Here is a 27,685-nt window from a genome sequence, read left to right on the forward strand (position 1 = left end):
TTTCTCTCCCCCACAGTAAAGGGGAAAGAGGCGAGCAAGGCATTTGTGGCTTGAGTGACTTGAACACTTGAGCTTGTCGCTGCAGAATGATTTCTTCCTGTGTTAGGCCCTTAAAGGGGTAATCCTCAAGATCTTCTTTTTGTTGCGAAGCGGTCGTTGCTGTGCTGCTTTCTTTATTTTGTCTCCATCTTTGTTGCTCAGCGCTCATTGCTGTGGTGTTTCTGCACTGCACTTTCCAGAGATCACCTGTCAATCATGTGTCCAGTACTGTGACGTCTTTCTCCTTGGATTTTCTGTTGATGCAGTTTGAGTTTCTCTTTTCTTTGTCTGTTCAGCCATGGTGGCTATCACTGCTCATGCTAACTACCCAGTTCTTCTTCTGTTTATTCCAAATAAACCAGAAACGTAAAACACATCACTTCCTGTGCGACAGAGGATTTTTCCCAGTAAAGACACCAGGTGTTTAGAACAGCAAATGTAAAAGCTTTCATGAACTGGATATAGGTTGAGTCACTATTGTTTTCTATCAATCAGCAATAGAGAGTAGCAAAACAAACTTTTATTTATATGAAAACTCTATGCATCCAGAGTGCCTTTGAAGAGATATGGGTGGAATGAATATGCAGACCCTGCTCAGAGATGACATGAGTGGAGGGAAGAAAGGGAGCGATATAAAAAGACCTATACTGGCAAAAGAAGTAGAGGAGAAGTTGAGAATACAGGAATGTTGTACTGGGCCTGGAGAAGTGGGCTACAGGCAGAGGGGAAATTGGATAAAGGTAAAATGAATTAAGCCAGCGGGGCCTTTGAATGCTCTGTGAAAGAGAGAAAGAGAAGGAGAGGGAAAGGTGGGTGGTTTGGGTGGCTGGTAAGGTATTAATAGCTGGTGCCTGTCTGCTGAGGGCAGATGGTTTTCCACTGATAGCGACGTGTGTCATGTTCAAGCCCATTGGATTGTGGGACAGAAATACACAACCTTGTGGCGGCTTCGCTTGCCTGGAATTTTAATGAAAGCTCATTCTCCCTCTGTCTGTCTCTCTCTCTCTTGCTGTCACTGTGTATCTCTCTCGCTTTTCTTTCTCATTCTCTCTCACTCTTAAACACACACACACACACACACACACACACATTGAACTGGGCAGCTTCCAGTGTGAATGTGTGTAACTGTATGAACGTCACGCAAGGTGTTGCTGGAAAATAGCATGGAGCTCAGCTGACTTTCCCTGAATAAATAAAGGTTAAAAAACATAACAGCATGCAATGGTTATATAAATTGATAGTTGAGATTTGGGGTCAAAAGGAATCAATCAAACATGCTCAGGATATTTCATGTTCATCCTTTTCTTTTTGTTTATATTTATCTTTTCCCTCATTCATGGTGACTCTCTCTCTCTCTCTCTCTCTCTCTCTCTCTCTCCATCCCTCCCTCTCTGCAGGTTTGCATCTGATCGAGGTGTTGTACGATGAGGTTGCGGTGCCTAAGAGTCCGTTCAGGGTGGCGGTGGCGGAGGGCTGTGATCCCAGTCGAGTCCGAGCCTACGGCCCCGGCCTGGAGGAAGGGCTGGTCAACAAACCCAACCGCTTCACAGTGGAAACCAGGTACTCACTGCACACCGAGACATACTTACAAGAAAGGTCCGCAATGTCTAGGCAAAATGGAAATAAATTGTTCACATTTGCATAAAAGCACCAAAATGTTGTATACATGGACAGTTTGATGCCCTGAACATTTTCAGAATTGGACCCATATTTACAATGAATTTGCAATTATAAGAGAACTGAGAAAGATAAAATTTTACTATCTTTATGGTATTTTAATCATCAAATTTCTAGGCTATTAATGATAATAATTATTACATCTGATGTTACTATTCAAGCATTGGAAGAAACAATGGCCATTTGGTGTAATTTGCTCATTCCTGCTATTTCTATTTTGTTTTACTATCCTACTGCTAGTAGATTATAGGTTCATAAGTTTAAAAGCTTGCACAATTGTGATCTAAGCAACACATGGTGCACGGCAGGTTGGGGTGAGGAACGTTTTTTGGGGGTGGGGGTGGGGTGATATTTGATATTGCGATTTTTCCTAGCCCTGACTAATAGTAAAGTTTTGTTCAATAAATTCCTTCCCTCCATTCTTCTATTCTTCCTTTCTTTTTTCCTTCTTTCCCTTTGCCCTGTCTCTTCCTCAGGGGTGCTGGCACCGGGGGTCTTGGCCTGGCCATCGAGGGTCCGTCAGAGGCTAAGATGTCATGCAAGGACAACAAAGATGGCAGCTGCAGTGTGGAGTACATCCCCTTCACCCCTGGAGAGTACGATGTCAACATCACCTTTGGAGGCCTGCCTATTCCAGGTAATGGGTCTTTCTGAAAATCTGGTGCGGGACCTCTATTTTTTTTCCGCACTCTGTCTGAACGTAGGTTAATGCTTTACAGCTGTTTTCCCCAAGTTGTTATGAAGATACCTGTTGTTAAAATATCTATAACTGCAATTCCTAATTTCAGCCCAACCCTTGTGTGTGTTGCAGGGAGTCCATTTCGAGTCCCAGTGCGAGAGCTGGTGGATCCCAGTAAGGTGAAGTGTTCAGGTCCAGGCCTGGGCAGTGGAGTCAGAGCCCACGTCCCCCAGACCTTCACTGTAGACAGCAGCAAAGCTGGGGTGGCCCCCCTGGAGGTCCAGCTCTATGGGCCTACTGGTGAGACACACACATATATGTACACACACACACACACACACACACACACACACACGTATGTCTAAATATACTTGTGAGGATCTTCCATTGAATATATTCATTACCTACCTCCCTAACCTAAACTAACCTTAACCCCTAACCCCGTATTTTAAAGGTGCGACATGTATCATTTTAGTCCTAATCCTAAACTAACTTTAACCTTAACCTTAAACTGGTTGCTCCTCAGGTGTGGCTGAGCCTGTCAACATCACAGATAACGGTGATGGTACACACACTGTCAACTACACCCCCGCCAACGACGGCCCGTACACAGTGTGTGTGAAGTATGCCGACCAGGAAGTCCCTCGCAGGTCAGGGCAAAGTCTAGGGCAAACAAGAATTTTTTAGTGTAGATGAAAGTAGATTTTAATCATATTTGTCCATTTCTCACTTTTCAAATCCTCTCCTTTCAGTCCTTTTAAGATCAAGACTCTGCCAGCTCACGATGCCAGTAAGGTTCGTGCCAGCGGTCCAGGTCTGAATGCGTCCGGGGTGCCTGCCAGCCTCCCTGTTGAGTTCACTATCGATGCCAGGGATGCTGGCGAGGGACTGCTCACTGTTCAGATACTGGTGAGTTTCCTCTTCCCTTCCTGTCCTGATTTAGAACAGGTATTGCAAGGCCAGAAACAAAATGGACTACACCTAAATAGGCTTGGGTCGATATTCGATAATATATAATATTCACAAAATATCGCAATATTTTCCACGGTATCGAATATCACCCCCCAACCCCACCTGGCCGTGGCACCATGTGTTGCTTAGATCACAATTGTGCAAACTTATAAACGTATAAACCTATAATCTACTAGTGGTAGGGTAGAAAAAACAAGAATAATAATGACAGTGGTATTATGTATAATGTGTATTGATGTACCCAAAACATGTAATTTAGAAGAAATAAAATAAAATACCAAATCACTTTTTTTTAAGTGTTTTGGTATTGTTGAGTCAATTGTTGAGATAATATTGTATATCGCGATATCTTGGCGGGACAGCATTGTGATATTAAATTTGGGATATCGCCCAAGCCTACACCTAAAGGAGTTCTTAGTTCAGGACTTGGCCTTATTCATGCTTTTGAATGTGGCCCTTAGAAATGTATATAAATTAGGGATGTACCAATCAGGAGAAAGGAGGAGAAACAGCAAAATTTCAGTCTAGCACTGTGTTAAACAGATTGTTCTTATGGCTGCATGACACTGCTGACCTGACCATGTGGAAATAAATCATATTTTTAATCTATAGTTATTACATGTTACTGTGTGCTTGATTCACATTAGCATAGGGAAATGGTTTTCATCGAGGCAGTACAGACTCTTGCCCTTCGTCCAATATATTAAACTGTTTCTAATCATATAGGCTATTAAAATTCATAACACAACTGACCTGAATATATGTGAGCTGTCAGAGTTTATTATGAGTGGAAAATAGCAAATTGATTCAATAATCAAACACTCTCAAAATGCTGTCTTCAGAAAATGAAGGCCACTTAAAGAATGTATGGGCCCGTTCTTTATTAAAAAATGAAAAGACCATATTCAATTACGATCAAATGATACATGAGCATAAATATCCACTATAGGTTATTATGATTGATGGCAGATTGATCGGTGCATCCCTAGTAAAGAATATTTGTTCTCCAATCTTGGTATTCTTGCTCTTCTTTCAATTGTTTTTGTTCTACTACTCCCTTAACCCACTATACAAACTCTACACATCACTTCCTCTCCCACCCATGGGGGCTTGTTGCTGTTGCTGCAGGGTCCGGATGGGTGCAGGCGCGAGGCCTCTGTGTTTGTGGAGGACTGGGGCAGGAGGGTGTGGGAGAGACATATAGTAAAGGGCACCATCCCCTTCCGTATTCTTAAGAAAGGCTGTGTAAGGCCTACTCTCTCTTCTCTGGCCTCCTTTTTTTCACCTCCCTCCTCTCACCTTGTCTGATGTCTCCCCTTGCTCCCTTGTTCCCTTCCTCCCTGCCACCTTCTTCACATAAATCAGGGTTAGTTCTTTTTATTAGATTGAGAAGTAGTTTCTAGTCCTGCTTTGACAGAAATTTTAATAAGTCTTTTTAGAAGGAATCATTAGAGACCAGTGACCCTCTGGCTTCACCCTATTTACAATGTTTTTGTTTTTCTGCAACCATCCCCCAGTTGCTCTTGAGTGAGGAGTGGAAGCAAATTATTTCTATTTTGAAGACTGGGCATTTGTAATAGGTTTCATAGGGAATATTTTTTGAGCTAAAACCTCACTATTATGTCAGGCGAGCAAAGTGAGCTGGGTGTCCTGAAACTGTGCACATCCAAAAGTGTGGTGGCTGGTGGGACAGGAGCAGGAGTGTTTTGGATGTGGAACTTGACGTTTCGACTTTTGCCGAAGCAGCGGCTGATAAGCATAATATGCCCCAACCTCCATCCCCCTTCCCCCTCCCTTGGTCTATGTGGACTGACCTCCATTGAGTTTGGCTAATCGGCTAACAGGCAAATGTGGTTTTCAACACTCCACTAACCAGGATGCTTCCTAAACCTGCCGCCACCACCGTCCATTTCCACCCCCTTTGCTGCATTCTGTAGAGCTCGAGTATGTGTGATGTCATGTTGAGATGACAAACATGGGACAGTACATGTGAGTGCTGTGTACACCAGTGATCTCCAACCAATTCTAAACGAAAGTCTACAGCAGCTGATTACACTGATTTTCACTGACCTTCAACCAGAGAGTAAGATATAAGATAAGATGTTTATCTGCAGACTTTAGTGGTGTCAGTGATGCTGGTGGCAGAGAGTGAGGGTCACATCCTCTGAGGACTTCAATGTATTTGAAATATTTCCTTTTCTTGCCAAGTCCGGTGACACATTTACTCGTTCATGGTCGCTTGTTTATGTAGTCTGTGGTTATAATGGAATTCTGTTTTGGGAGTCAATTTGTATGGTGGGATCAACAAAATACCCCACTGCAAGTCATGGATAGACTACTATACCACAGACTATCAGACTATAGCGCTGTATGGACGTGATGCGTCATTCTCGCAATGAATCTTTGGGCTTCTTAATTGTAATCGTCAGCCAAGTACCCATTCGATGCAGCCTTGGATGGCAACTTTCGGGATCTTTATCTGCCCTCCATCCTCAGCGTTCTTTTGTTTTGGAATTGTACTTCAACTATTTTAAGCCATTTTATGCATCATGGAGGACACAAAAATACACAAGAGCGCTTATGTTGAGAAAGACAGAGGGCTGTTCGATTCCAGAAATTTTGGAATTCCAAGAGTCGATTCTGACGTTTTGTTGTAAGCTGGTCTTTTGTCGCAAATTTGACATCTTACTTTGTTTTCATGTTTCTCAACTAAAATACCGTGTAGAATTTGGCCTTTTCTCAACAGTCGGCAACAGTGTCTAATACCTGGTCTAATCTCTCCCTCTCCCGCTCTCTCACTCTTTTTCCAGGCGAACTTGAGCCACTTGTACACTTATTAGAATCGCTAGAGAGGAATTCAGCTCTGGGATCGAACATGTGCGTACAGGGAATCTACATCTTCTGTACTGTGTGGAATCGACTCCACAGCTTTGGAGTCGGTTCTCGATTTCCAAATGCCTGGAATCGAAGAATCGATTCTTTTTGGAATCGACTCCCAGCCCGAGAAAGACCCTTGCATACACATGGCACATGGTTGGAGACCGCTCGTATACAGTGCTGTATATGTGTGTACTCTCTCTCACACACACAATCACATGGAAACACACAACTCATTTCATATGCCTGTGCCTCCAGGATCCTGAGGGCAAGCCCAAGAAGGCTAACATCCGGGACAACCGGGACGGGACGTACACGGTGTCCTACGTACCAGACATGACAGGACGCTACACCATCACCATCAAGTACGGAGGAGATGAGATTCCCTACTCGCCCTACCGCATCCATGCCCTGCCCACCGGAGACGCCAGCAAGTGTCTGGTCACAGGTCAGCCTTCCCATTCACTCATGTACCGTAGAATGAGACTAACTCTAACCCATGACATGTGAGATGTTGCAGCGTCACATCCACATGGAATCACATATTTTCCTCTTATTTTTCTACAGTGTCGATTGGAGGACATGGATTGGGTGAGTATTCTTTACACTCACATATTCTACGAAATCACTGCACAACCTTTCATTAGATGTACTCTATGGATTAGGGTTTGACCGATATGGATTTGTAAAGGCAGATGCTGATAGACATTTTTGGATTGAAGCTGCTGGTAACTGATATTTTGTGATGATATTCAATATCTTTACATTTGGCCATTTTAATGCCAAAAAATAAGGTAGAAAAGCCTATGAAACAGCATTAGACCATGAGACACTAAAATTCTTCATTGAAACCCTGGATAATATTAATAATGATAAAGAGTACATATTCATGCATACTTGCATAGAATCTGATCAAAATGTTGCATTAGAATAAATTCAGGTTAAGGGCTGATATTGCAATAGTTTCTGGGATAACATCACAATATTCAATATAATAATAATAATTATTATTATTATTGATAATAGACTAGAAATTTGATGTAATTTATAAGAAATAAAATAAAGTACACATTGTATATTGCAATATTTTGGCAGGACAGCATCGCAATCTAGAATTTGGGATATCGCCCAAGCCTAGCGGATATGCTATCTTACAAACTGCATCATATCCATTATACCGGAAGTGGTGACACTGACCAGACCATATCTGTATTTTAATAAATGGACAATATCAGCCCGATATACAGTATGCCGGCAAACCAAGATATTGGTCTAACCCTAGTATGGATATGACAGGGCAGGTCCTTGGCAGCTATGATTAGCGTCCTGATGCATCGTCCATCTTGACAGGGTCAGGTCTCGGCCCCACCATCCAGATCGGAGAGGAAACAGTCATCACTGTGGACGCAAAGGCTGCTGGGAAAGGGAAAGTCACCTGCAAGGTGTCAACGCCCGATGGGGCAGAGCTGGATGTGGACGTGGTGGAGAACGCCGATGGAACATTTGACATTTACTACACAGCGCCAGAGCCGGGGAAATACGTCATCACCATCCGGTTTGGTGGAGAACACATCCCCAACAGCCCCTTCCATGTGGTGGTGAGTGTTACATGTTCTGACATGACCACTGATAGTGAGCATTGTTGTTGTTTGGACGGATCTCTTGTGTGGATTTTAAATGATTATTCCAATGCAAATCTTGACAGAGTAACATGGTACCTTTAACAACATCATGATTTATCATAAGGATATTGAGTAGCATGGTGTGTCTCTCATAACAAGTGAAAACTTGCTTAATGATAGTTTCATGCTTGCCAGCTGTGAGCATCTTGGCTAACAAGCCGTCTAGATTACGACAAATCCAAGACAGCCAACAATGGTCACACAAAATAATAACATTTACAAGCAACCTGAAAATGTAACAATGAAAATCAAATCACCAGTAATATCTCATTACTACAACTTAACAACTAACATTACTGATAACATACATTTAGCAAGACCCACTATGCTAACGTTACGTCCTCAACAAAGGTCTTAGTCCACGAACAACGAAGAAGTCCAACAAACAATATGCAAAACCTGACTCAGACAATCTAATGTTGTAAAATGATATGACTTAGCTTAACCAGGCAACTTGAAATGAATCTTCTACTAGCTAGGCTAACACTTCTACAAGCAATTTGAATTGTAGAGAAATGTGAAATGGAAAATAAAATTTTCCAATGCAACTGCAGTGAAAACTAATCTCAACAGGAGCATCAACTGGTCTATGAAGGTTACTAACACAGGCATTTCAGACCTGGCAGTTCAACAAGGACCTAATGAAAATCCTACAGGCTCTTAAACACAGCAGTACATGGAGATGCTGGACACTTCTGGCAAGCATAAAAACCCTCATTAAGATTATAATTGTGTGTGCATGGTGGTGTGGGTTCCCTAAACGTGTACCTTCCTTCCCTGCTAGGCCAGAGATACCATCCCTATAATAGAGGAACCATGTGACAAGCTACAGTTACAGCAGCCCTACGCTCCCTATGTGGGCTACCCCCCTCACTGGGTATACACCTACGTCTCCAAAGTCTGCTCTTGGGATCACCAGACATGCAAACTTTTCATACAAACTGTCCTCATCTGCATCATTTTTTTTTCATGCGTCACATGCATCTTGCAGTCTCTCTATCTACCATGTTGTATCCTGGCTTACAGGCGTATACAGCATTGCTGGTGCTTTTCCAGACCTTTCATTGTCAATAACAACCCGGATCCAATTATAGACTTTCCCCCTGTTGCCCCAGCATGGTGCCAGCATGAGTGCTTTATTTGCATGATCGTTACCTACCCGTTGCTCTGACCGCCTCTTTCAGCCTCTCTGCAGTCTGGCCTCTGACTCTGGCCTGTCCTCAGTCCCTGCTGTGATTCCACCGCCAACCCTCCCTTCTCTGTCCTTCAGCTGGCTCATATCCCAGAATTCAAATAGTAATTGCAATGCCCCTCCCCCCTGGCTCCGGTCTAGGCCACTGAGGATCCCATCACCCCCGTCGACGGGATGGAACCCATGCTCCGCCCCTTCAATCTGGTCATTCCTTTCACGGTGCAGAAAGGAGAGATCACAGGTAAGATTGTGTTTGTATACATGGCTATTTTTGAGGGGATAAAATGAATTTATCAAATTTCAGAGTAATCAGAGTATAAATGTATGAATGTGATGCAGGGTGTTATTGCAAAAGAGCATGGTGCTCAGTTGAATTTCCTTGGATAAATAAAGGTTTAAAAGTGTGACATATCAAAGAAAGATAGGCAAAGAGAAAGATATAGGGTTCCTCTGGAAATTTTTTAAATGTCATGGAATTTTGAAAGACTGGGAAAGTCAGGGAATTTGATCAATTTGATCAGTTCTTTGGGGGAGTCAGGGAATCTCAGGGAATTTTACAAATGAGCCACTTTCCCAACTGATTTACTAACCCTAACCCTCCAACTTGTTTCACATATTCATTGCATTAGCAGGCTTTCAGCCCAACTGGAGTGGAAACCAAACTGAAAAGCAACATTAACAAACCAGGGAGGAAGAACATGTTTAGGTCACAGAATCGCACTCACATCAGGGCCACTTGACTGTGTTTTGTCCACCAGGTGAAGTGCGCATGCCCTCCGGTCGGACCGCTTGTCCTCACATCACCGACAACAAGGACGGCACCGTCACCGTGAAGTACTCCCCCACCGAGAGAGGGCTGCACGAGATGGACATCAAATACGACGGCAACCACATCCCAGGTAGAATTTGCAATTCCAACTGTCAGGACAAATGAAATAGAAATGTATGAATTTGAATCAAATTGTGAAACAACGCATGTATACAGAGTTTCTTTGTTTTCTCCATCTCTTATAGGAAGTCCACTCCAGTTCTATGTAGATGCCATTAACAGTGGCCATGTGACGGCCTATGGTCCTGGTCTGAGCCACGGCATGGTGAACCGACCCGCCACCTTCACTATTGTTACCAAGGATGCTGGGGAAGGTATCCTACTATAACGTACTGCAACTGTACTAGATTCACTACATTTTACATTTTGAGCTTGGTGGCAGTTCAGCTAAATTCAAATTTGGATAGTATTTTTAGTAGTTTATTACTTTTTTGTCATTTTGAGGCTTAGTTAACTCCTGCAAATACCAACTGTTTTTGGCTATAAAAGAAAAAGAAAGGGAATTGCATTATTTCATCGGTTATATCAGACCCAATGTGCAGCCTCAGATCCTCAGGGAGGATCTTTTAAATCTCTTCCTAAAAAGCCCTTTCATGAACAAAGCTTTTTATATTTTCCACTTTATTTCATGCGTTGTGTATTTTTCTATTTCACTACCTTGATTTTATTTATTCACTTGTATTTTGCACTTAGTGACATTCTGCCTTTTTCATGCTGTAAAGCACTTTGTAACATTTGTTTTGGAAAGCGCTCTATAAATACAGTTTTTTTTATTATTAATTACACATTAATTACAATTACGCAATTGCCAGACTGAGTGTAAATGTAGGAGTGATGGACATTACATCCAACAGATATTGTGATGAAACTAGATGAGTTACTTTGGTTTTGGATTCTGGCAGGCAGCTTAGAAACACAGTCAACATTCCTTAATTTTATTTCAGATAAAATATATTTTTTGTTAACATCCTAATCTGTGTCATTTTTGCAGTAATGTGATTTTATATTATATGACATTTAATTAGCAAAACGACACTGCCTCGTTCCTTCTTTCGCCATTTCCTCCTCACTCGTCTTGTGTTCTCTCCTGCTGTCTGTCCAGGCGGTCTGTCGCTGGCTGTTGAAGGTCCCTCTAAGGCAGAGATCAGTTGTAAGGACAATAAGGACGGGACCTGCACTGTGTCCTACCTGCCAACTGCTCCTGGAGACTACAACATCATCGTCAAGTTTGATGACAAACACATCGCTGGAAGCCCCTTCACTGCCAAGATAACCGGTACTTAGCAGTGTGTGCGTGTGTGTGTTTATGGCTTTGTGTCCATCCAACTGTCAAGCGAATTTTAAGCGAACTTTTGAAATGTTGCAACAAATAAAATTAGCTGCGGTTCCATCAGCTGAGTTGAAGAAAATAAATCGGCTTCCTTATCATTAAAAAAAAAACATCCACAAGAAAAATAGAGAATATTCCAAGAACTGATTAGTTTTGAGCAAGTTGCTATTCTTTAGTGTCAGGTAATGTTGGCCATATTTCATGCTTTCATCTGAAGTTGCAAATGAATAAACAAAACACTTTTCTTATTCAAGTGAGCTTAAAAGCTTCTCTGCGATATTGAGAAATTTTATTGAAATTTGTCCTTTCAGTTTGGCTGTCATCACATTTCAATTGCAGTATAACAAATGAGATCATCGAGTGGTGTTTCTAAAAGATGAGAGGTGTTGTCTGTATCCATGACTGTTGTAGAAACACACTTTCACTTGTTAAATTATCTGCCAAGACGCTCACAGCTGACAGGCATGTAACTCTTGCTGAGCTAGTTCTCTGTCTGACCTCTAGGTGACGACTCTATGAGGACGTCTCAGCTCAATGTCGGCACGGCGACGGACGTTTCTCTGAAGATCACCGAGACGGACCTGAGCAGTCTGACGGCGAGCATCAGAGCGCCGTCCAGCAACGAGGAGCCCTGCCTGCTCAAGAGGCTGCCCAACCGTCACATCGGTCAGAGTCTTAGCAGGGCTGCATGCAAAGAGTTGAGGAGTTGGTTCAGCTTGACCTAGGCTATGATGTTCAACACAACCTGTGTCCGACTCCGTGCTGTATCTCTTTCCCTCAGGTATCTCGTTCACGCCCAAGGAGGTGGGCGAGCATGTGGTGAGCGTGAAGAAGAACGGCAAGCACGTGACCAACAGTCCGTTCAAGATCATGGTGGGCCAGTCGGAGATCGGCGACGCCAGCAAGGTGAAGGTTTACGGCCAGGGACTGGTGGAGGGACACACCTTCGAGGTGGCCGAGTTCATCGTTGACACCAGGAACGCAGGCAAGGCAGTTTCAGAGTTTATGGTGACTGTATAAAAATAGGTGTTGAGTAAAAAACCTCAAGACTTTCCAATAATTCTGAAAACTATTTTCCAATTGTATGTTTGAATGGTCTTCATGCATCCATGTAGACATTCAAATTAAGGTGAGGGACCACAGGTGAAAATGACAACTTTTCAAATATCATATCAAAAACCATAAATATATAATATATATATTTTTTATACTAGCTGCATGAAGAACACCAAGCACAAAATTACAAAAAAATGCCATTTTCCCAAACAGGACATGCAAAACCTTATTTTTCAACTTCATCTCTTCTTGTTTCTGTTTTATGGGGTGAGATTTCAGCCATTTTGTTTTTTATTTTGTAAATCAAATCGTCTGTAAATTACCACCTATTTGGTTATTCATCATGAAACGTAACTTCTATGCAAATTTGCAATTTTTTTTAATGAAATATTTACTAATTTCAGTATGTTCATAACAATAGGACAAATGAATTTTTTCTCCCTGTTCACCTGTGGAGCTTCACCTTAATTGTGTGGAAATCAACAACAATTGGAGTTACCCACTACCACTTTGCTCATCAAAAACTCCCCTTTCTCTGTCAGGTTATGGTGGTCTGGGCCTGTCCATCGAGGGCCCCAGTAAAGTGGACATCAACTGTGAGGATGTGGAGGATGGGACATGTAAGGTCACCTACTGCCCCACTGAGCCGGGAAACTACATCATCAACATCAAGTTTGCTGACCAGCACGTCCCAGGTATGAACTGGGTAGAACTGGACAGGGACCTAGAACAGAGCCTCACTGTGCCGTATTCCCAAATATTATCTCTGATGATCAATTATGACCAATGATAATATTTAGTATTTCACAGAGCATGCAGGTAGTTAGTTTGCAGTTGGGGCAACGGTAGCTAGGCTTGGGCCAATATTCGATAATATTGAATATCCCGATATTTTGCGAATATCACAATATATTGAATATCTTAATATAATAGGATATTAATCATAATAATAATAATTAGAAAATGATATTCGTTAAATGTTGCAATATTCAATATTAGGGATATATTAGGACATTCAAATTATTATTAGCCTAGAAATTAGATTAAGTAAGTAAAATAAAATCCCCCCAAAAAAATTTAAAAAAGGAAAAAAAAGAAAAAGAAAAAAAAGAAAACAATAATGGCCAAGCGATAATATCTAATATTGTGATATTCTGGCTGGACATCATCATAATATTCAATTTTGGATATCGCCCAGGCTTTAACAGTAGCCTAGGGGTTAGAGAAGCAGACTTGTGGCAGAAAGGTTGCTGATGGGAATCCTTGGATTGGTTTAAAGATTAAGACTTGTTTCAGCACTTAATCTCGGATTGTTCTATCCCAACAGGAAGTCCATTCACGGTGAAGATATTTGGCGAGGGCAGGATGAAGGAGAGCATCACCAGGAAGAGACAGGCTCCCTCAATCGCTACTGTGGGCAGCACCTGTGACCTCAACCTGAAAATACCAGGTGGGAACCAAGATTCGGGTTGATATTTCTTCCACCCAGCACGACCTCTGTCTATCCTCTTTGCTTCCCTCGTCGCTCAGTACACACTCCAGCCGCCTTCCTTTGCTTTGGTCAAAGCCCTTCTTATCCCTCGCTCTCCCTGTCTCCTCTTCCTTTCTTCTTCCTTCCTCCTCCTCCCTCGCTCCTCCCCCCCTTCCCCTTGCTATAGGTAACTGGTTTCAGATGGTCTCGGCTCAGGAGCGCCTGACCCGGACATTCACGCGCAGTAGCCACACGTACACGAGAACAGAGCGCACGGAGATCAGTAAGACCCGTGCAGGGGAGACCAAGAGGGAGGTCCGCGTGGAGGAGAGCACCCAGGTCGGAGGAGACCCATTCAGGGATGTGTTCGGAGACTTCCTGGGCAGAGAGAGCCTGACGGGCTTCAGCGGGATGCAAGGCAGCAGACAGCAGCCGCTGCAAGAGGGTGTGTGTGTGTGTGTGTGTGTGTGTACTCCTATCGTTGTGAGAACCAGTTTGAGTTTTAGACCTTCGGAGTGAGGACATTTTTGTAAAGGAGGTCATTTTGAACGGTTCTCACTTCTACAAGGGGCTAGTTAAGGATTAGGACTTGGGTTTAGAGTTAAGATTAGAATTAGAATTAGGTTTAGGATAGGTTTAGGGTGAGGAAGCTCCTCACAATTAACACAAACATAACTCTTTATATAGTATATGATTACTAATATTTTATATTTTTGCATCTAAATCCTGGCCCAACATCTCATCATACTAATTATTAAACTAGGGACAATGATAGCACCTTGATTTCTAACATCTTAGTCAGTTATGATAGGCCTATGGTTATTTTACAACCTCACTTTTAATTTAATGCTGGCTATTTTTAGTAGGTTTCCAGTGTGTGTGCATGTGTCTGAGTGTGTGTTAGATCGGGAACATTCTCCCTCTTTCTGCTCTTGTCCCAGATTGGAAAGTAATGCTGTCTGCTATAAAGCAGTGCAGCGGTGTGCTAGTGGAAAATGTGACCCACCAAGTTTGGATAGCTTAACCAGACTATCACACAAAGCTGGATCACACTTACGTAGCTGCGTTTACATGCACAGAGAATTTCGTTCTTAACCTGGTTATTCAACTAACTTGTTTTTGTGTTGATGCATGTAAACATAACTGGGTTAGAATAACACAGTTAAGCTCATGCTGTGATGATGAGAAACCTGGTTAAGATGTCTGGTTTACTCCCATATTAAACAGGTTACTGTGGCATGGGAACATCTTACTGCTTTCACATTTCTTTCCCATGTATGAAAAGTACGCTTGGGGTATCAAAGGTTCAGATTAACCTGAATAAGACCTTAACCAGAGTATGATCCACAGCCAGGTCATTCTGTGCATGCAGACGTAACCAAAGACTCTGAAGACCTCAGTCACGAGGACAAACCATCTGATCCACGTCCCTCTTTTCCCTCCTCCTCCTCCTCTTCCTCCACTACCAATCCCTTTCCCCTGTCAGGTGAGGCAGGGTCTCAGGAGATGACGGCTCAGGTCACCAGTCCGGGAGGGAAGACGGAGGATGCTGAGATCATCAAAGGAGAGGACAGCACCTACAGCGTCAGGTTCATCCCACAGGAGATGGGACCTCACACGGTCAATGTCAAATATCGGGGTCAGCACGTCCCCGGCAGCCCCTTCCAGTTCACCGTGGGGCCGCTGGGAGAGGGAGGGGCGCACAAGGTCCGAGCCGGGGGCACCGGCCTGGATAGAGGAGTGGCCGGGATGCCAGGTAAGTTGTAGAACTCTTATTTTATTTGTTTGTTTTTTGCAGGTATTAGTCAGATTTCCCTTCCGCAACCTTTTACCGCTATTCTTTTTCACTGCTATACATTTACGCTTAGGCTGGGGACACACTAGAAGACCGTTTACGGTGTGATCACACCAACAGTTTACTTCCTTTGGAAAAGTTGACTTTGTTGTATTTTTTTATTTGGTTCCCACTGCCCAATTACAAGTGAAGTGCTTGGAAGAGGGCCAAGACCCAAATTTTTAGGCAGGATGGGCAAATCTGGTGGAAATTGGCCCGATAATCTTGTAGTGTGTCACCAGCCTTATGCAGTACTGGGATGCACCACTAGGGATCAGTGTGTGATATGTGTGTGTGTGTGTCTGTTGTTTCGCAGCCGAGTTCAGTATCTGGACCAGAGAGGCCGGCGCTGGCGGCTTGTCCATCGCTGTAGAGGGACCCAGCAAGGCCGAGATCACCTTTGAAGACAGGAAGGACGGATCCTGTGGAGTGGCCTATGTGGTTCAGGAGCCTGGTGAGACACGTATAGGCTGTAGTAAAGGGATTAGATTAGATTAGATCAGATCAGATCAGTTTAGATTAGATTAGATTAGATTGGATCAGATTAGATTAAACATTCTTGATCCCCGTGGCGAAATTGGGTCGTAGCTGCAGGTAATAGGATACAGCAAAGAAGAATAGGATATAGATAAGAATAGAGCAAATGAGGGTTATATAAACATACTCAGCTGACGATACCAACACTCAGACATATTAAGTGGAAATGTATGAATGAAAATCTGCAAAAAAAAAGTCTATGTGCAATAAATATATATGTGCAATATATAGCAATTAGATGAGTATGAGGGTATGAGAGGGACAATGGGCCTCATTTATCAATACGTTTGTAAATTTGTGTGTACATTTCTGCATACAATAATATGAACTAAAAATCCACATTCATGAAATGTTCAGAAGCATCTGAACATTCACTTGTATATTTTGATGAATCCCAATCACTCATAGATGGGATTCGCATTCACAGGACCTCAGAAATGCCATATAAGGCAAAAGAGAACACCCACAAATATAAGGCTTATCAGCATACAGGGTGTGCAAAAATGTGCTGGTATTCACATTAACAGGTCTGAAGGAGGCCATACATACTGTATGTACATTAGTGTCCAGGCATGTAGATGTGTGTTGAGAAAACTATTCACCCACAGTTACCTGATTTCAGCTTAAGATTTGTGAGACACTTAAATCATTTCTCATTCATTATTAACAAGTTTCATTGCATCTTCAGCCCATTTAGAGGGACATTTTAATACATTCTGACAAGTTGTTACATTATGCTCTTGGTTCTATTCTCCAGGTGACTATGAGGTTTCCATTAAGTTCAATGATGAGCACATCCCAGACTCTCCCTTCATCGTCCCCATTGCCACCCTGTCTGATGATGCTCGCCGCCTCACCATCACCAGCCTGCAGGTGAGAAAACACATGCACACACACACACACACACACACACATACACACAAATACAGGCAAACAGGATGAAGAGCGTGCAGAAGCTATTCCTCAGCTATTCCTCAGCTATTCAGAGATTTGACAGTTTATATAGTCGCAGTTGAGTTGCTGAGGTCACAGCTATATGAATAGGCTCCTCTCTCACATGAACTATAAACTCTCCATATTAAACCCACTGATATGTCATCCTCTATATTAGAGGTGCCAGTTTGATTTGCTATGAATAGATTTATTATTAGTGGATGGGTTTGGCTGGCTTCTCTGAAACCTATATGGGAGGGGGGTATATTTCTGTGTGTGTGAGGCTTAGTGTTTGTGTGTGCTCTTGTGGAAGTGAACCTCTGCTACCTCCCTGTTTTAACTAAGCACTGTATATTTGGCGTTTGACCTTTGTGGTTAAGAGTGACAGTTAAAGACTCATTAAAGCTTTCCTTCTCACTACTTCATGCACCGTACCTCCTTCTATTTTAAGTACTCTTAGCTCATTTACAGCACATAGCGCACACTCTCTGTTGACTGATAAAATTGCTGCTTGCCCTCCCTTCTCCCTCCCCTTATTCCTCTATTCCTTGTTCAGGAGATGGGTCTAAAGGTGGGGCAGGAGGCCTCATTCGCAGTGCAGCTGAATGGAGCCAGAGGGCTGATTGATGCCAAGATCCACACCCCGTCCGGAGCTATAGAGGAGTGCTACATCACCGAGTTGGACACTGGTAAGACCCATAGATCAAGTGTTACAGCTGCACTATGCCAGATTTGTATGTAAAAACACACCTGTCTTATCAGCCTAAATCACAACGTGGGGCTGCAACAGAGAAGGGCGTCCCACCCCAACTAATTGGGACGTGACAGATTTGCCCAAATGAAATTCTGGTGTCAGGTATGGTCGCTGGTGGGAAATCTTCTGTGCACAGGACGTGACAAATCAAAATTTAAAATGAAAAAGAAAAGTATAAGGTATCAAGTTACTTAAACGGAAGACATGTCTTTTGCCTCTCTTGTCCCTTTGGTATAATTTGGTATAAAGTAGACAAGCAGTGTTGGCAACATTTCTAAGGTAAGTAGCTATTTGCTGTACAAAAAGTCGCTACAATTCATCTAATGACATCGTGTGCTAATCTGCATATCAATGTATTTGTTTCACCGAGAGAGGAAAAAGAAGGAGAGCTTGTCGACGGGTCCTCTTTCTTCTCTCATTAGCTCAAACAGGCATTTCTTGTTGCCAATTGGGGCTGCCAGCGTGTGAAAATTGCATAGTGCTGTGTTGAAATGTTAAGCACAGCCATTTTCAGCAGTGGCCATTAAGGTGGTTGAAGGTGTAATTTAGCTAAAGACAAAACAGATAATGATAGAACTGATGATAGAAAGCCTAATTTCCAAACTAAGTTGTTATTCAAGGTGATAGATCATAGAAATGTGTCAAAATCCATCATTACTGGTCAAACCCCATGCGTATTACTTCTTATTGTTCTCTTGCTACAGACCAGCATGCTATCAGGTTTATCCCAAGGGAGAACGGAGTCCATTCTATTGATGTTCGCTTCAACGGGAGCCACATTCCCGGCAGCCCCTTCAAGATCCGAGTGGGAGAACCAGGGCAGGTTGGAGATCCGGGCATGGTGTCCGCCTTCGGACCTGGCCTAGAGGGAGGATCCACGGGTAGGAATCATTCACACTGCAGTCTGCAGCCACACACATACAGGCATACTCAGTCTTTCTTATGTGCTGTTGGCAGTAAGCACTACAGTTACATTAGCGTTGACATTATTGCAGCGCACTTACATTTTGAAAGCTGAGAACTGATGTGTTTATTCCTCTGTCCGTCATCTCTGTCCCCTCCGCTAGGCGTGGCGTCAGAGTTTATCGTGAACACGTGTAACGCCGGGTCAGGAGCTCTGTCTGTTACCATTGACGGGCCATCTAAAGTGAAGATGGACTGCCAAGATTGTCCTGAGGGCTACAAGGTCACCTACACCCCCATGGCTCCAGGAAGCTATCTCATCTCTATTAAATATGGAGGTCCCCAGCACATTGTTGGCAGCCCCTTCAAGGCCAAAGTCTCAGGTGGGTCATGCGGACAGCAACACCACATAGACTGGTGATTGGATTGGACCAGAATCAATATTACTGTAAAGATGGACATTGAAAAAACAAGTGAAAACTTGTTTTGCGCTAGTTACATTCTTGCAAAGAAGTCCAACAAACTATATGCAAAATCTAAATCAATCAGTCTAATGTTGGAAAAACACTAATTGCTGATGTTTCCACAAGCAATATGAATTGTAAAGAAATGGAAAAATCAATCTTCCAATGCAACTGCAGCGAAAACTAGCAAGCAAGAGCTTCAGCAGGTCTATAAAGGTTACTACCACAGGAATTTCAGACATGGCAGTTCAACAAGGACCTAATGAAAATCCTACAGGCTCTTAGACACAGCAGCACATGGAAATGTTAGCTCCTCTGGCAAACACAAATAGGAAGCTGTTTGAGTGAAGTAAGTAATGCCTTTGTTAGACCATTGTGAATCTCAGCCTCTCAGAGTCTCCTTATCCCTACTTGACTTCTATATCCTCCTTTACACAGACAGACACATACATCATATAGATGTATGCCGGGTAAATAGTGGAGCTGACAGAGGTTTGATTTGTGTGTAAAGATGTGGAGCCTGAGACAAGGACATTTAAAATAACCCGCCACTGACCTACTTCACAACCGAGTAGAAAAGCAGAAAAAAAGCCCGACCGGACCCTCTATTTGTTCTGTATAAAGTAAATGCCATGCTAACCATATGGTGCCACTGCAAGCCTTCCATCACCTGTGCTTACGGTGTACATGGAAGTTGGACTATCAGTGGGAAACTATGGCAGGCAGTGTTGCCGTCTACTCAGATTGAAGGAGAACCATTAAAAACCCAGAGCTAGCTTGCTTGTTAATAGCCTACTGAGACTACAATGGCCAGCAGTGAGATAAAAACACAAGTTGAAGCGGCAGTGGGAGACTCCCAAGGTCTATCAGGCCATTACTGACCGCTTTCACGCTAGGGGCTTTCAATGGAATAAAAACCAGGCAATGATGAAACATAAAGCTACAATATGCCAGTTTTCTCCTTGAGGCAGGAAGTGTTTTGACAGTCCCACCCTCCGCCTCCTCATTTGGTCAAGTTCCCTCCCCAACACTTGTCACTCATCTTGATGAGCTGTTATCTAGCCTGAGGCTGAGGTAACCAGCATCCATAAAACCTCCACAGCTGTTGAAGAAGCAGATGGAGAACACAGCCAATCAGCAATAAACAATGCAATGGTGATTGATTAACACCGCGTTTGTGAACGTTTAGCTTCACTGTTCTTTCTTTTCTTACTATCATTTTTCTTCCATTACTTCCATTGTTGTTGTTGCTGTCACCTTGATGGCCACCACCAGCTCACTGTTGGAAAACATCCATATGACATACCCATATGACGCAAATAGTATACGCCCCAAAATGTCCCAATGCCCCAACATCATTGAAACTCAGCATGATTTTTTACCCAGGTCAGCTGTGTACAGAGGGCTTATATCTCTTCAATTCTCTCTCTCTCTGTAGGAGCTCGTCTATCTGGCGGCCACAGTCTACATGAGACGTCGTCCGTTCTTGTGGAAACTGTCACCAAGACGTCAGCGATGGGCGGGGCCTTTGCCTCCCTGCCCAAATTCTCCTCGGATGCCAGTAAAGTAATCTCCAGGGGTGCTGGCCTATCAAAAGCCTTTGTGGGGCAGAAGAACATTTTCACAGTAGACTGCAGCAAAGCAGGTGAGGGACAACACACCTACAAACCCACAAGTGCTTGTATGCACAGTAGTGTTCAGACATCAGAATTTTGACTTCTATACCAATACTAAGTTTAATAGCAAAAAATTCTCAATGTCACAGAACAACAAGTTTCACCAAAATCACCATGGAAAGCACCATACATTCAATATTAGTGACTTAAATAAATTTTCAACTCTGCAAAATAAATATATCAAGAACTTGAATAAAAGTGTGCCACGGAATTTCAGCTTGCCAAACACATTTGGTCAAAGTATCCACTGTTTATGAAATTAAATATTGAATTCAGTCTCTCACAATGGTATCAAAGTAATATTTGGATTATCATGACAACGCAGATGCTCATTAACGCTGATGACTGATCGTGCTGTCCTTCCCTCCGCAGGCACTAACATGTTAATGGTGGGGGTCCACGGGCCTAAGACCCCCTGCGAAGAGGTGTACGTCAAACACATGGGCAACAGGATGTACAACGTCACCTACACCGTCAAAGAACAGGGCAATTACATCCTCATTGTCAAATGGGGGGATGAGAATGTCCCTGGCAGTCCCTTCCATGTCACTGTCCCTTAAAATGGACCCTTGTACGTCCCTCTACTGTAGCTCCAGACCCTCCTACCCTCCCACATGCACTAAAGATGCAAAGACTGTTTTTTGCCTGTTCAAGGGGACAGAACTGACTATTCACGCCTGGTGCCAAATTCTCATTTATGTCTTCTTTGCTTTCAAACCACTCTTGGTGACATTACACACCTGCACCGACAGCAGTTTCATATTCAATGGGAAACAGGTACATTAGGCTTCAGTTACATACAGTGATGTAGTGGTAAATAAAAAGGAGGGTAAACTATGACCTCCAGTAGGTGATCATCATATGGCGTCACTACCACCAAGATAAACGGAAATCAACGGAAATCAATAACTTACATCAGTTTTATACTCCTTATGATGTATACTATGAATTTACATCATAAAGATGTATGTCAGACTAAAAAGGTGGTAAAAACTATTCTGCAAATAAAAATGTGATGGTTTTAGATGGGTTTACCCTCCACTACATCCCTGGTTCTATACTATACAATTACAATCCATTGTATTCGCATGACGTCAATCACCACAGCCATATGCTGACATTAGTAGCAAGAAACGTGATCAAATGGAGATCACGCTGGTTTGTGATCTTACCATCTCAAACCACAAGCCTCCACTGATTCTACAAGGAAGTTGTCAGGTTATACATTAGTCTACTTGTTGATTATTAAGTGCATTTCCTCCACAATCATGTCATGCATGTCAACAATATGGAGGTACTTCCGGGTTTTGCGAATACTATGGATTGCAGTTGTATCGTGTACGTTTTTTCCCCCCTGTTAATTTATGCATTTAGTTTTAAACAGAAGATTGTATAAAGAGGAAATAGAACTGAAATGGAGTATGTCATGTCTGGTCAAACCTATGTGTAATGGTAACAGTTTCACAGTACACAGGTATACTGTCACCCTTTACTGCAGGTTAGTCGTCCGAACAATGGCCCACAATGCTGCAGAAGGCCAAAGTGATAGCCAAGGATCAGGACAAGCTGTGATGTGACTGTGTTTCATGGAAAAACTCTATGCTTTTGATTTTATTTATTCAGACCTTCCTTTGTTTTCTTTGACAGAAAATGGTCTTATTGTTTAGAAAGAGGAAGTGCTCAGTTGATCTTTTTTCTTCTACATCGTGCCATCTGGTGACCTGGCAGCCGTTGCCATGGACAGAGAGATATGATGGGCTGAGATTTTTTACTATAGGAAGGAAGTGCGGTGTAGCAATCAATTTATTTTGTGAATGTTGAAAAAACACAGATGTTACAGTGAAACAATATTATAGAGTGACATTTTATAGTGATTTTGTATGTATCAAAATGAATGAAAGAAATGAATTCTTAATTGTTTGATATATTAACCTTCAATTTGGCAAGATTGTGCAGGCATAATAAAAGTTTATTTGCTAACTTGCCATTAAGAACCACTATGGCTTGTCTGGTGTCTAATTTAGAGATTAGAATGAAACTGAAATCTAAGGAATCTCTAAAGAAGGAAAATTAGGATCCATCAGAGCCATGCATGCGAGTGTTACTTGGAGACAAACTCTAAGGTCTGCAGCACAATTTGTATTGTAGCGGATATAAAGTCCATACCTTTAGTTTTTGAAGCTTAGTTTTGAGTTTCAAACTCGTTCTACCAAGGCAATGATACCACTAGCTGCTAAAAGATATTGCTACAATTTCAGAGCGCTAATTAGCAAAGAGTAGGCTAACTATTTGGTTAGCAAAAAACAAACCGGTCTGATTAACATTACAGATTTTCTTATTTAGCATTACTCAACAGAATAAGCTTGAGTGAAGTTAACGTTATTTGCTTCCCTTCACATTAGTGGGTGAAGACGGTCACATCCCAGAGTTGATACATTTATCCGTCAAAATTTACTATGCAAACACCCCAAACATTAGCTTGTAAACTAAATATCAGATTACTGTAGGTGTAATTAAGAAAGAAAATCTGGAATGTTAATCAGAGCTTCAGCTTGTTTTTGCTAACCAAATAGCCTACTCTAATTAGTGCTCTGAAATTGTAGCAACAATAGCTTTTAGCAGCTAATGGTGTTGTGTGTGTTTATTTGATGGTTTACAGCAGAGAAAGGCACTATTGGCAGAAAGGGGGAAGACGTGCATGACAAATATTTCCTGACAACCTGTTGTTGAGATAGACGCTGCAACAGTGTCACAAACATGGAAAGGTTAGCTAATGGTTAGGCTTAGGGTTTTAGGCCACTAAAAGTTAAGGTTTGGCAACTAAAACAATTTGGTTAAGGTTAGGTTAAGGTTTTGGTCATGGTTAAATTAAAAAACATTTGCTAAAAATGAAAACTTCACTCCCAGTGGAAAACTGGAATATGTTTGCATTTTAAGACATTATGCTCATGTCATGAAATTTCAAGAGAACTTCTAGCAACAGTATTCACCAATGTACTGTAGTTTTGCTCTTTTTATAGCTTACTACAAAGACCATAACCCCCTGAAACATGACAAATAGGATGTCTGTCTGAAAGGCAGGACCATATGTACAAATGCAAAGTGTAACTGACTTCGTAAATCCTTCTATCGGATCGATATCTAAAAGTATATATTGAATTCACCAAAGGAGTTTTATGGGTCTCTCACCTATGGCTTCTCTGTATTTAGAAGGTTGTAATTCATAACTGTAAGGAGATATCAATTTGGTGTTTTCAGCGGCCTCAGGATTTTTCTGGTGGCTTACTTTGTCCAGTGAATTATTTTTATGCAACCATCCACTTTTTAACAGCGATACTTAACAAATTTAGGAAATCATGGTTATGCTTTGTTCTACCCTGGGTAGGGGTATCTCGAAAAATTTTAGTCTCTGCCTCTGCACTGTCAACTGAGCCACCAGGACGCCCCCATGTGGCATTTATGGAAGATGCGGGACAAAGGGAGGGAGATCTGGGTTGGATTTCTTGATGTCCCTTTGGCGAACGATGGTACAGTCAAACAAAGTGAATTTTCTTTCTAACTTATGTCAAGTGAGGGAGAATTAACATTTCCTTGACCTTGGTCCCTCATTTATCCTACTTTTGGAGACGAGGTACAAAATGTAACCTTCCAAACATTCCGTGTGATCTTGCTGAAGAAAATGAATAAGTTTGGCTACCGTAGGTCTTGGCCAAGTTTTGAGAGGTATAATCCTCAGACTCACTCACCAGTAGCTCACTTTTCTTGTTGTGTCTCCCTGGAATCAACTCTCTTTCTCTCAGATGTGTTCCTGCTGTCTCAGTCTACCCGGTTTCCCCCTCGGGGATCTTCAAAGTTTCATCTAGTCGTATCAACAACAACCAGGGGTGGAAAAAGACATGCTGCTGCTGCTCAAGTAGAAGTACTGTTGCTTTGTTGAAGTTTGCTTTTACTTAAGTAGAAGTTACTGGTGTAAAAATCTACTTAAGGGAATGTAAAAAGTGGCTCATTTTTTTTTTTTACCCAGAATTTTACAGAAAGGGAACATTCGTCCATATGATCCTACCCATGCAATCTAAAAAGGACGACAGGGCAAACTAGATTCTTTCAATTAAAAAACATCTTTACGAAATAAAGCGTATAAACAAAGTAAAGCCAGATTACTCTTTTCTTCTCTGCTTAACCATTCATTGTTATTGGTTCCATAATCAGCCAATTTACAATTCTTGGAATTATAAGGTTCTATCTGGGTAGAGTGCAGTTCTGAGTTATTGAACATTAAGGGTTTGACAAACCAGCTGGCAAAACCGTTATGTACTTTCTATCTTATTAAATATGTAACCCCAAAATGTAAAATGTAAGCTTATAATTTCAAACTCACGATTTGTCGAGCTTCTGAATCATTGCTTATGAAAAACCTACAATTGTTCTCTGTAATGAATGTGATTTAAAATGTAGCGAAGGATACGACTTCAGTAAAACTACTGGCTCGAAAAAACACTCAAAAAAGTGCCAGTGCACAAAAAAGCTACTCAATTACAGTAACAAGAGTAAATGTAATTCACGACTTCCACCCTTAACACACACACACACGCACACATACATCACACGCACATACTAGAATCCGGCCATGTCTTTGACCATGCCCAATTGGTTGCTAATGGAACGTGCACTGCTTCCAATCCGTGCCTCATCCATCATTGATAGTGAGTGGAATTGATATTCTGCAGGATTTATGAAATGGAAAAGGCCTCCAGCCACTGGGGAGGCAGGACCGGTCTAAATGATTAAGCCACAGTTATAGAACCTGAGGTGTTTGTGCAAGTACACTCTGTGAACAAACTGGATTTCCTGAGAACGGGCACATATTAACATGCTGATTTACACGGGTCCCGTCAAAGATAAGGCTATCATATTCACACTCTCGCCTGTAATCCTTTTTATTGACTTGCCTTGTGTCAGGTAGTAGAGATGCAGCAGGCGGCGGCTAGGTGGCAGCAGAGCTTTAGGAAACGGACACACCATGAAACTCAGCATGCAAACTACAGTATTCCAGTGATGGAGATAGGTTAGTGGATCAGAAGGCGGTTAGTAGTGCTCGTTTCAGATATTACCACATGCAAGGTAATGTATTTACTGGGCTATATATGGTAAGAATGTAGGTTCACTAACATGTAACCCTTCATATCCAATGCCTTTGAAAGCAAAATAGCATAAGTGAGGATTTGTTGAGTAGCAGGAGATGAGTCAGAGATGGAAAAGCGGGAGATAAAGAGAAGTGTGAATAAAAAGATAGGGAAGGAGAGGTGTGGTTTAATCGATTAATGCGTTCCTGTTGGCTGCTTGCGGAAAAGGTAAAGCGAGAAAGAGAAGAGATGAAAGATCAGAAGAAAACGGATGAATAAATGGAGAAAATGGAGTGAAAACTGTGGCATTGGGAGCTTTATATCTGATATGGTCTTGCTGTCTCATGTAGTAGGTGTGTGTGTGAAGTGGCTTGTGTGTTTACTGTCTCTCCTCAGACTACTTTCTGACACACACACACACACACACACACACACACACACGCACACACACACAAACATGTCTGGTTATAGAATGCACTATTAATTTGCATAATTTTCCCATCCTCTCTCTGTCCAGTGACACCAGGGGAAACAACAGCGGAGGAAATCGAACTTTTCACCGTTCGGTTTTCTTTCCCCAGAGATGTTCCATGGCTTGAATGATCGTCAATAATCTCCCACTGAACCACCCTCTCTTTGCCGAGGCCAGCCATGTTATTTCCTTTGCCACTTCATGCCTTTAAAAACCTCAAATCATTCCACAACTAGAATCATTTTGGCTGTGAAAATTATTTCAGTTTGAAGTAGCAATTTGCAACATTTGCTCTGACTGATGTAACACAACTGTGATTCAACCTACAGCCAGTTCATGAAAGCTTTTACATTTGCTGTTCAAAACAGCCGGAGTCTGGTAGCTCTTCTACCAGAGCAGCGATAGCCACCATGGCTGAACAGACAAAGAACAGAGCGCCACCTACAGAGACTCAAACTGCATCTACAGAAAAACCAAGGAAAAATACGTCACAGTACTGGACACACTGTTTGATTGACAGGTGATCTCTGGGAAGAGCAGTGCAGAAACACCACAGCAATGAGCGCTGAGCAACAAAGATGAAGAAAAAAAAAAGGTATTAGTTGGAATTTTTGCGTACACCTACTGGTGCCCCATGAAATAATCACTTAAAATATATTTTCTAGGATGTAAAAGTGATGAGATTTTTATGTAAAAATACATGAAAACACAATTTTTATTTTTATTTTTTTGAGCATTTATTGTTAAATGGCTGTACATTATGATACCATGCAGAGATCTTTTGTTCATTCTCTGAGCCTGTTGCTAAGTGAGAATATGAAAAGGACCGAGGAGGACGTGCCAGTGTGTACACATGTTAATGTATGTACAGTATTATGGCCCCCAGCATGCAGGAGGCATTACTAAAGGGTATTATTAGGCCAAGCGGATGGCTGGTAATTAATGCCTCTCAGAGAGAAAGAGGGGGAAGAATGGAGGAAGGAGGGACGGCGGGGCAAATGGGTGCTAAAAATAACTCCCCCTTCCTAATTTAAGCAGCCGGATTTCTAATCCAGGAGAGGAGGGGAGGTGATGTATTGTCGTTGTCCACCCCCCATCCCACACACACACACACACACACACACATACACACACGACCTGTTAGCAGCATCGTAACACCCTCCTCCTCTTCCTCGCACCTCTATT

General features: G+C 42.3%; 1 protein-coding gene across 4 annotated transcripts in view; it reads left to right on the plus strand.

The window, feature by feature from the left end:
• The window catches only part of flncb (filamin C, gamma b (actin binding protein 280)), a 75,725-nt gene extending 52,881 nt beyond the window's left edge, over nucleotides 1-22,844 (plus strand). The window contains exons 23-48 of one of the 4 annotated variants that reach the window (XM_078282208.1): nucleotides 1,437-1,599; nucleotides 2,193-2,353; nucleotides 2,528-2,695; nucleotides 2,922-3,045; nucleotides 3,148-3,304; nucleotides 6,503-6,692; nucleotides 6,812-6,835; nucleotides 7,595-7,842; nucleotides 8,711-8,803; nucleotides 9,260-9,359; nucleotides 9,877-10,017; nucleotides 10,133-10,261; nucleotides 11,050-11,223; nucleotides 11,782-11,943; nucleotides 12,059-12,262; nucleotides 12,876-13,028; nucleotides 13,661-13,783; nucleotides 13,992-14,249; nucleotides 15,291-15,560; nucleotides 15,955-16,092; nucleotides 16,933-17,048; nucleotides 17,665-17,797; nucleotides 18,567-18,743; nucleotides 18,930-19,148; nucleotides 20,668-20,874; nucleotides 21,278-22,844. In XM_078282208.1, the coding sequence (XP_078138334.1) occupies nucleotides 1,437-1,599; nucleotides 2,193-2,353; nucleotides 2,528-2,695; nucleotides 2,922-3,045; nucleotides 3,148-3,304; nucleotides 6,503-6,692; nucleotides 6,812-6,835; nucleotides 7,595-7,842; nucleotides 8,711-8,803; nucleotides 9,260-9,359; nucleotides 9,877-10,017; nucleotides 10,133-10,261; nucleotides 11,050-11,223; nucleotides 11,782-11,943; nucleotides 12,059-12,262; nucleotides 12,876-13,028; nucleotides 13,661-13,783; nucleotides 13,992-14,249; nucleotides 15,291-15,560; nucleotides 15,955-16,092; nucleotides 16,933-17,048; nucleotides 17,665-17,797; nucleotides 18,567-18,743; nucleotides 18,930-19,148; nucleotides 20,668-20,874; nucleotides 21,278-21,465 (4,220 nt within the window). In that variant the 3' untranslated portion in view covers nucleotides 21,466-22,844. The remainder of the gene's footprint in view (nucleotides 1-1,436; nucleotides 1,600-2,192; nucleotides 2,354-2,527; nucleotides 2,696-2,921; nucleotides 3,046-3,147; nucleotides 3,305-6,502; nucleotides 6,693-6,811; nucleotides 6,836-7,594; nucleotides 7,843-8,710; nucleotides 8,804-9,259; nucleotides 9,360-9,876; nucleotides 10,018-10,132; nucleotides 10,262-11,049; nucleotides 11,224-11,781; nucleotides 11,944-12,058; nucleotides 12,263-12,875; nucleotides 13,029-13,660; nucleotides 13,784-13,991; nucleotides 14,250-15,290; nucleotides 15,561-15,954; nucleotides 16,093-16,932; nucleotides 17,049-17,664; nucleotides 17,798-18,566; nucleotides 18,744-18,929; nucleotides 19,149-20,667; nucleotides 20,875-21,277) is intronic. The other 3 variants (XM_078282209.1, XM_078282210.1, XM_078282211.1) reach the window with 3 other exon arrangements.
• Nucleotides 22,845-27,685: the final 4,841 nt, after the last annotated feature.

Source organism: Centroberyx gerrardi, chromosome 24, assembly GCF_048128805.1.
Source record: "Centroberyx gerrardi isolate f3 chromosome 24, fCenGer3.hap1.cur.20231027, whole genome shotgun sequence".
Taxonomy (NCBI): domain Eukaryota; kingdom Metazoa; phylum Chordata; class Actinopteri; order Beryciformes; family Berycidae; genus Centroberyx; species Centroberyx gerrardi.